At 55.4% G+C, this 9,354-nt stretch overlaps 1 protein-coding gene across 1 annotated transcript; it reads right to left on the bottom strand.

Moving 5' to 3' along the window:
- Positions 1–4,561: 4,561 nt before the first annotated feature.
- KCNJ11 (potassium inwardly rectifying channel subfamily J member 11) lies at positions 4,562–8,201 on the bottom strand. Its single transcript, XM_077866313.1, has 2 exons — positions 8,116–8,201; positions 4,562–7,261 (listed from the first exon to the last, which is right to left on the bottom strand). Exon 2 carries the CDS (start codon positions 7,047–7,049, stop codon positions 6,105–6,107), a length of 945 nt encoding a protein of 314 aa, XP_077722439.1. The 5' UTR covers positions 7,050–7,261; positions 8,116–8,201; the 3' UTR covers positions 4,562–6,104.
- Between the last annotated feature and the right edge of the window lie 1,153 nt (positions 8,202–9,354).

Genomic DNA, 9,354 nt, shown 5'->3' with positions numbered 1-9,354 from the left:
TTCTTTGAGAGGAGATGAGTGACGTGTCTAGGATCTTGTGGCTAGTAAACGGTAGAGCTTAGATTTTTAATCAATATGCCATACTGCCAAGGAAGATCCAGGGTTGGGGTGTGAAGGGTGAGCTGGATCCTTAGGTCTAGAGGAGAGGCTCACTCTATATAGATCTTGTCTGTTCTTAGGGGAGGACCTGTTGGTTGGCGTGTTTGGCCATTGCGTATTTTCTGTAACTGAACCAAGGTGGCTGATGTTATTCCTAATGGCACATGTGAGCAGGCACCTCATTCAGGCCAGAGGTTGACAGGGCTGTGGGGAGCCTCATGCCAGGTGTTAGTCATGGGCAAGGTACAGTGGTTATCAGGGGATGTGCATCTTTGTGGAGCGGAGAAGCCTTGTTCACATCTCTACAGAGAGTTGAAGGAATGATCCTGAAAACAGTTTCTTAGGTCACTCAGAAGGGGCACAGTGAGCTCATTCATGGGCATAACTGAGGCAGAAGACTTGGCTTAGATGACTGACCACAGTAGAACTCCCCAAAGCTGAGCTCCCACCTGAGGGTGATGTAGAGTGGGCTTTAGTGGCAGCCTTGGGGATTGTGGCATCGGTTTAGTTGGTGCCTATTCCAAGAATATGTCCTTATCATTTGAGGAGCCAATGAATCTCATAAAATGGAGATCTGGAAGGAAGAACAGGGCAACAGATAGAACTATTGGGACAAATAAGGTAGCCCAAAGCTGTCTACAGTTATTGAAAGAGAGTGAGTCAAAAAGAATGACGCCTTGTGGAAAAGGTAGTAAGGCAGTTGAGATTTTAAAATAATTTTGTAGAGATTATAATGAAGTAATTCAATGAAAAATAAAATTAGGGGGGAAAATGACCAATGGAGTCTCTTTATAGGAAGATAAAACGTTAGATGTAAAATGTGGGGGATGTTGAATGATTGATTAGAAGGAAATCTATGATGTAGGAAAAAAGAAAGCGCATCAAAGAGTTTACTAAACTCAGAAATGTGCTGGTCAGACCTTCAGTGACCTGAAAAGGTGCAAAAGAGGCAGAACTATGGGGTGATTTCTGTTCTACTTCCAAGATGGATGGGAAATCAAGGACACAGTAGGAATTTGACAACAAAGAAAAGTCTCCACCAGAACTTGCTTCTCGGAGGCAACTTCCCTTCTCCAATAATGATGGTGTCATGAGAAAAACTGGAATTGATCAAATGAGGTAAAGAGTCCACAGAGGCAGGGCTACCTGGTCTGTTTTGCTTCACCTTGAGGGCTGATGGTCTGGGGAGGAGGAGTTTGAAACATACTGTGGTGCAAAGAATGATACTCTTTAATGAAGTAGAGGCATGTGACGAAGGAGAGCTGAAGAGGGCTTTGTGTGCTGTTGACCCATACTCCTGCACGCCACTGCTTCTCCCAGTGAAGGAAATAAATTGCATAGTTGCATATGTACTTAGTATCACCCCTTCCACTCACTGGCATTGGTGCCTGGGAAGACACAAGGTCAAGGGAAAGGCAGATGTTTGTACTCCTTGTGCCCAAGCTGGCCAGTCAAGGTAGCCTACCTTTCATGTCAGCCCAGAGTGGAAGTAGGGGAGGGTGTAGGTAGCACTTCCCTTTCCATGAAGGTTTATGCAATGCCCCAGGCAGGTGGACATGGAAGAGAGGATGCCAATAACCTAGATTCTAGAGCCACAAAACCACTCTCTGGAACCTGATTCTGACTTTAACCCCATGGCTCCACCTTTTTCCAGCTCCTTTCAAGCTGGAACAGATCTTTTGTGATTTAGACCTGCCCTGATCTGGGGTCAACACGACTTTGACATGCAGAGTTCATGTCTTCATAAAACACAAGGTGTCTGATACCCGACACTGAGGAGACCTCAAAGATGAGCCCAGAGTGCTGTGGGGAGCCAGAGCTACTCTCCTCCTTACCACAAGCTCCCTCAGGAAGGATGTTGGGGAGGAGCTGGAAGGATGTCACCTGGGGAGAGAAAGTGGGTTCTGTAGAAGCTGGGTGAGTCCTCTCCAGCAGAAAGTCCAGAGGGCCACCTTCATGGGTAACATGTGGGCCTTGTGGTAATTGGCAACATGCTAAATCCATAGGCATCAGGCCCAGGCAGGTTTCCAGTATGGCTAGTGGGCTAGTTTTTCCAGACTAGCAATTCAGTTTCACTACAGGAAATGGGTGGCTTGGCGTCCTTTTTCTGTTGAGATTAGCAGCTCCCTCCATGCTTGGAACTTTCTAGCTCCTCCCTGAGCTAAGCCTTAAGGCTGGGGCGGGGGGGGGGGAGGGGGGGGGGGGGGGGCGTCTCGTGGGAGTGGAAAGCCTAGGACAGACAAGTGGCCCTGATTTTCTGATCAAGTAGGTCTTTTCTGTGGCCAGCAGGTGGCGCTGAGCCCTCAGTTCTGTCCCTTCACTGTCACCAGGGGTTTAGGGTGGAGGGGGTGGAGGAAGGTTGCTCTGGATGGGGTCCCTAGCAAGGTGCTGCTGAGCAGCTTCTCATCCATGAGCCTTGCCCCTCTGCTGGTCTTAAGGACAGCCAAGCTGAGTCCCAGGAGCCAGGCACTGTGTCCAGACCTCTGGGCTGACTCTGAGTAGCTTCTTATCCCTCTTCTTCTAAGTCACAAACTGGTCAATGTTGGGGGACTGTGGGTGCACGAGGGGGCAGCTTAGAGCCTGGACCAGTAGCGGAAGCTTCCTCTTCAGCCATACCTCTGAAGTAGCCCAGGACAAACTCACTGATCCTGCTGATGCCCACTGCAGTCCTCAATCTGCAACAGGGATGCTGGCTTGTTGTCCTATACACTATTCATCATTCATTCATTCATTCATTCAGCACTTTGTGCCAGCCACGGTGCTGAATCAGATATAGTCCCTGACCTCAAGGAGTCATGGACTTGGTGATGTCACAACCACAAGGAAAAGCAGAATGCCCATAAACACAGAGGAAGGGAAGAGACCATCTCTTTTCAGAAGAATCAGGGAAGGCTTCAAGGAGGCATCATTTGGCCTGGACTTCTTTGGATTTCAACAGGCAGAGATGAGGCCTGCATATTCCAGGCAAAGGGAATAACAGAAGAAAGCACAGAGGTTGGAAGGTCAATATTACATGCAAGGGGGGAATAGTAAGGCTGCCAGGGGATGGGTGGTTGCCCAAGGTCCTAGCAAGAGAACTCAACTGTAAGGCCAGAAAGTAGAAATGGCTGGCTCCGGGGTCTAGCCTGGACCCAGAAGGCCATGGGGAATTAATGAAGCTACTTGACATGGGAGGAGATGATCGTAACCTTTTGAATAAGACCACTCTGGGAGCTGCATGGCAGATGGATTGTAGGGGGTGACGTGAGACCAGAAGACCATGTAATTGGCGCTGCCAGAACTGTGTCATCAGGGTCTGAGCTGGGCAGGTGCATTGTGCAGGAATAAGACCGGGCAGAGAAGCTCATCACCAAGGGAAAGCACAATTTCTCCCTTAATATTTGTGTGGTCACTGGTCCCATCATGGCTGATTCAGCAGCATCACAACAGTTAACACTTATTGAGCACTTACTACGGACCAGGTACTTAAGCCTTTTGCAAATGTTTTTCACTTATCCCCAAGACAATTCTGTGAGGTGTGTATTAGTAGCAGTCCTACATTATAAATGAGGCAACTGAGGCCCAGAGAGGTAAGTTGTTGACCGAGGCCTTAGAGCCAGAACCAGGATCTGAACCCAAGTTGGCTTGAGAGCTTACACTCCAGTTACTACGGGCATAACCTTCCTTTTTTTTTTTTTTTTAAAGATTTTATTTATTTATTCATAGAGACAGAGAGAGAGAGAGGCAGAGACACAGGCAGAGGGAGAAGCAGGCATCATACAGAGAGCCTGACGGGGGACTCGATCCCGGGTCTCCAGGACCATGCCCTGGGCTGCAGGCGGCGCTAAACCGCTGCGCCACCAGGGCTGCCCCATAACCTTCTTTTTCTTATGCTTTGCTTTATTGAGATTTGCATTTATTATTATTTTTTTTTAACAAATTGAAGGTTTAAGACTTCAGTAGAGGAAGTAACTGCAGGGTGATGGAATTAGCAAGAGAACAAGAATTAGAAGTAGCACCCAAAGATGTGATGGAATGGCTATAATCTCAGGATAAAAATTGAAAGGATGAGGAGTTGCTTCTCAGGGCTGAGCAAACAAAGTGGTTTCTTGAGATGGAATCTACTGCTGGTGAAGATGCCATGAAGATGGTTGAAATGACAACAGAAGAATTACAATATTACATAAACTTTAGTTGATAGGGCAGCAGCAGGGTTTACGGGGATTGACTCCACAATTTTGAAAGAGGTTCTACAGTGGGTGAAATGCTATCGCACAGCATCGCATGCCACAGACAGATCGTTCGCGAAGGGAAGAGTCACTTGATGTGGCCAACTTTGTTGTTGTCTAATTCATATAAACTACCACAGCCACCCCCACCTCCAGCAGCCACCACCCTGATGGGTCCGCAGCCACCAACATCAACGCAAGGCCCACTAGCGAACAGATTATGACTCACTGAAGGCTCAGACGATGGCTAGCACTTTGTAGCAATAAAGTATTTTTTAATTAAGGTAGGGTACATTGCTTTTTTTTAGACATAATGCTATTGCACACTTAACAGACTGCAGTAGAGTGTAAACATGACTTTTATATGCAGTGGGAAACCAAAAAAATTCATTTGACTCTTTTTCTCCACATTTGTTTCGCGGCGGTGGTCTGACACCAAACCTGCAAAATATCTCCAACGTATGCCTGTACACTAATGCATATGGTGTTGCACCTCTTGCCCTGACCACCCCAGGCTTCCAGCAGATCCCCGGGCGTGGAGGCCGGGGCACAGGGCTAGAAGCCTGATGGGGGCCTCAAAATTGAAATGGCCAGACAGGCTGGCAGGGCTGGGCTACCTGAGGCAGAAAGGTAAAAGTCTCTCTGAATCGGGCGCTAAGGGTCAGCTTTCCCTGGCTGCCCAGTTAGGGTCTGTGCCCTTCGGAATGTGCCCTCCCTGCCCAGCAGTAGGCCTCCTCCTTCCCCAGCAAGAACTGCCCAGAGTTTAGGGAGGTTTTATTGACGAGAGAAAGTAGAATCCTGGGCAGGTGACAGCACCGCTCCAGGAGCCCCGCCTGTGGTCAGGCCCGTGAGGACCAACGGCCTCCTTGTGTCAGGGGCCTTGCTCACCTCCGCCATCCTGAGCTTTCCAACACCTCCTTTTCTAGCAGCCCAAAGACCCTCCACAGCCACGCTCTGGACAGACGGAGTGACAGCCTCTGGTGGGGAGCCAGAACCAGAGTTCAAGTCTGGATGGTGGGCCCAGGACCCCCTCTCCTCAGCCTTCTTCTTCCTGGCATGCCAATGTCTGCCCCGGCTCGCCCCCGCCTCCCGGGATGGAACAGCAGCAGGCAGGCACAGCAGCCCCTCACCATCCAAGCCTCAGTGTCGGGGCACGGGGCGAGGGCACAGGGGCCCATCTCCTCTTTCCTGTGCCCGACTAGGGCTCAGCATAGCTGAGTGTCTGCACACCATTTCCTCCCTGAGCCTGTGCATACCTCCAATCCTCCGGCTGGAACACGCTCCTTCAGTGACTGCCTTCCCCAGCTGGCAGGGCCCACCCATGAGGTCATCACTTCTTCAGGGACCAAGAGTGGCTGGCCATCTCTTAGGGGCCACAGAAACAGAGCAGCCGATTGCCAACCTGGGGATTGTTCTTCCCCAGCCACCTGCCCAGCTCGTGGTCAACTGAGCATGGGGATGCAGAACTGGCTGGAGACCGAACTTTTAGGGTCCAGTGCTTCCCACAGCTTCCCCAGCCTGGGGAGGGGAGAGGAGGGTGAGCCAGTCCTGAGCTGGGGCTGGGAGGAGCAGAGACAAAAATAACCCAGTACAGGCTCCCGCTGAGGCCAGAAATAGAGGAGTGACAAGTGCCTTGTAACACCATGGGCTAACAGCAGGAGGGGAGGCTGAGCTGAAGAGGGCCCAGCCTCACACCCAGTCCTGGCCTGGCTACGGAGCCCACACCACGTCCACTCTACATACCATACCATACTGCCCTGTGCGCACAAGCAGTGTGGGGGCCCATGGGACCATGGCTCAGGACAGGGAATCCGGAGAGATGCTAAACTTGGGTTTGGCCTTGGCCACAGCCACACTGCGCTTGCGCAGGGGACCGCGGGCCGAGGCGAGGGTCAGGGCGTCCAGCAGGCTGCGGTCCTCATCAAGCTGGCGGGCCGTGCAGAGTGGCGTGGGCACTTTGATGGTGTTGCCAAATTTGGAGTAGTCCACAGAGTAGCGGCCATCCTCCTCGGCCACGATGGGTACAAAGCGCTGGCCCCAGAGGATCTCATCGGCCAGGTAGGAGGTGCGGGCCTGGGTAGTGATGCCCGTGGTTTCCACCACGCCCTCCAGGATGACAATGATCTCCAGGTCTTGATGGTGATGCAGGTCGCTGGGTGCCAGGTCATAGAGTGGACTGTTGGCATCAATGACGTGGTAGATGATGAGAGGAGCTACCAGGAAGATGCTGTTGCCGCCCACACCGTTCTCCATGGGGATGTCCACCTGGTGTAGGGGCACCACTTCACCCTCGGGGCTGGTGGTCTTGCGCACCACCTGCATGTGGATGGTGGCGCTGATGATCATGCTCTTGCGGAGGTCACCGACGCGCAGCATGAAGCAGAGGCGGCCGTGGCGCACTGCGATGACCGCATGCTTGCTGAAGATGAGGGTCTCGGCCCGCCGATGGGCCTGGGCCGTCTTCATGAAGATGCAGCCCAGCATGATGGCATTGATCATGAGCCCCACGATGTTCTGCACAATGAGGATCAAGATGGCCAGCGGGCACTCCTCGGTCACCATGCGCCCGCCAAAGCCAATGGTCACCTGGACCTCAATGGAGAAAAGGAAGGCAGATGAAAAAGAGTGGATGCTGGTGACACAGGGCACCGCAGTGCCCTCACCGGGGGCCAGGTCACCGTGGGCGAAGGCGATGAGCCACCAGACCATGGCAAAGAGCAGCCAGCTGCACAGGAAGGACATGGTAAAGATGAGCAGTGTGTGTGGCCACTTGAGGTCCACCAGCGTGGTGAATACGTCCTGCAGGAATCGGCCCTGCTCCCGGATGTTCTTGTGCGCTACGTTGCAATTGCCGTTCTTGGACACGAAGCGGGCCCTCCGCTCCCGAGCTCGGTACCGGGGCTCTGCGGGGTCCTCGGCCAGCCGCGTGAGCACGTACTCCTCGGGGATGATGCCTTTTCGGGACAGCATGGCTGCAGCAACCACCAGGGAGAGGCTTCCCCCATGGGGGGCACCCCCCTGACCAAGACCTGGGCCTCACTGTGGGGTTCCCTGCCCCGGGACCACGCTCGGTCTGTGCCGGCCTCACTTCTGCGATGCCTCTGCGACCTGACGCATCCTCACCTCCCCTGGCCCCCCGCCCCCCGCTTCTTGAAAGCCGCCTGCCAACCTGGGCGCAGCCGCCGGGTGCCCGCGAGCCCGCTACCCCCTGCTCCCCGCCCTGCCCTCCATGTCAGCTCCCTCCCTTCCTCCGCTGACTTCCCTGGGCCTCCCGCTCCGATGCCTCCTCCTCTGCCCTGGAACTTAACCCCTGGGAGCCTCCCAACTCGCCGGACCTCACACGGCGCCCCCTTCTGCTCCGGGCGCCTCCCAAACTCCAGCCCCGGCTCCGACGACCCCCAGCGGGCCGCCAGGTGTGGCCCCGCCTCTTAACCCCCGCCCCTGGCGCCCCGCGGCGGCTCGGATGCCCCGCCGGTTCCCGTCCTTTCGGTCTCCTTGGGCTCCTGCGCGCTCAGTCCCCCCCACCCAACTGCACTGCCCCAGCGCGACCCGGCCCGGCGCCCTCGCAGCCGCGGCCCCGGCCCCGCGCCCCCGCTCCCCGCCCGCCCCACGCAGGTCGCCAGTGGGCGCCGCGCCCCCGCCCCGCGCGCCCCTCCGTCCCGCCCCCCACCCGCCGCACCTGCTCCTGCTCCTCAAGCCGCCGCCGCCGCCGCCTCCCCGCCCCTCCCGCCGCCCGGCCGCCCCCGCCGCTCGTCCTCCCGTCCGTCCGTCCGTCCGTGCGTCCGTCCGTGCGTCCGCGGAGACCCACCTGCGCCGGCTGCGGGCAGGAGATTGAGGGCGGGGGCGCGGGAGCCGGGGAGCGGCGGAGCGGGGGCCGGGGCCGCCAGGGGGAGCCCGACCCGCTCCCGAGCTGGAGGGGGCGGCGCGGGCGCGAGCCCCGCCCCCCGCGTCCACACCCGCCCCCCGCGTCCACACCCGCGCCCCCCCCACCCCCGCTCCAGATCCGCGGGCGGGCCTCGGGGCTGCGGGATGCGAGGCGCCCAAAGCGGTTCCCCCTGCGGCCTGGACCGCAGCCGCCGGTGGCCTGGTTCCTGCTCCCGGCTCCCCATCCCCAGCTGGGCCCGCACCCCCCTGCCGCACTGGGCTTCGCGGGGCCCCGCAGACGGAGGCCCTGGGGAGCTGCGTCACCAAGCTGCTTAGGTGGCCTAAAGGTTTCTCCACCGAATGCTCCTTCTCTTCGGGGATGCTCTTAATCCTGAGTCATGGATCCTTTGAGAGTTTGACGAAAGCCACGGACCCCCTCCCCAGAAAACAATGTGCCTTATTAGTAGGTGTAGGAGCACAGAAGCCCCGGGGTGGTGGTTGCATCTTCTTAATCATCCCACGACTATGCCCCTGTATTTTTCTTTCTTTTTTTTTTTTTTTTATTACGATTTTATTTGATGGAGAGTGAGAAAGAGCAAGAGAGAGCAAGCAAGAGCACAAACGGGGAGCCGCAGAAGGAGAGGGAGAAGCAGGCTCTGTGCTGATGCGGCCCGTCACAGGGCCTTAGGATCCTGACCTGAGCTGAAGGCAGACGCTTAACCGAATAAGCCACCCAGGTGCCCCAGACCCCTGTATTTTAAAGAGAGTTTGAGGTAGGGATGCTTGGTTTACACCTGCAGCCTGGTCTCTTACACCTTAGGTAATGGGAGGCACGTGGGTCCTGTGGGGTTGTATTAGGGTTGGCTTGGGAACTGGGGGATTCAAGCTCTTGACCTGAACTTGAGTGATGCTTCTACTGCAGACGCCAGCCTACGGTGGCCCTGTGACTTGCCCCTCAGGTGCGGAATCCGGGTTCTCAGGTCTCTGTTGCTGTGACAGTAATGGCCCCATTTCCTCTCTGGGGCTCAGATCTTTATGTAGCCCTGACCTATGTGTGTTCAGTTATTGGAGTAGGGATTTGAGGCAGGGCACCAAAATGGGGACGGTGGGGATACAGGCAAGAGTGGGGGCAGACTGTGATTTGCATATTGAGTTTTCCTTTCTCATACTCACCTGCAGGCAG

Source organism: Canis aureus, chromosome 23 (assembly GCF_053574225.1).
Source record: "Canis aureus isolate CA01 chromosome 23, VMU_Caureus_v.1.0, whole genome shotgun sequence".
Taxonomy (NCBI): Eukaryota; Metazoa; Chordata; class Mammalia; order Carnivora; family Canidae; genus Canis; species Canis aureus.
Note: the sequence above shows the minus strand (reverse complement) of the source record. Positions and strands in the feature narration are given on the sequence as shown.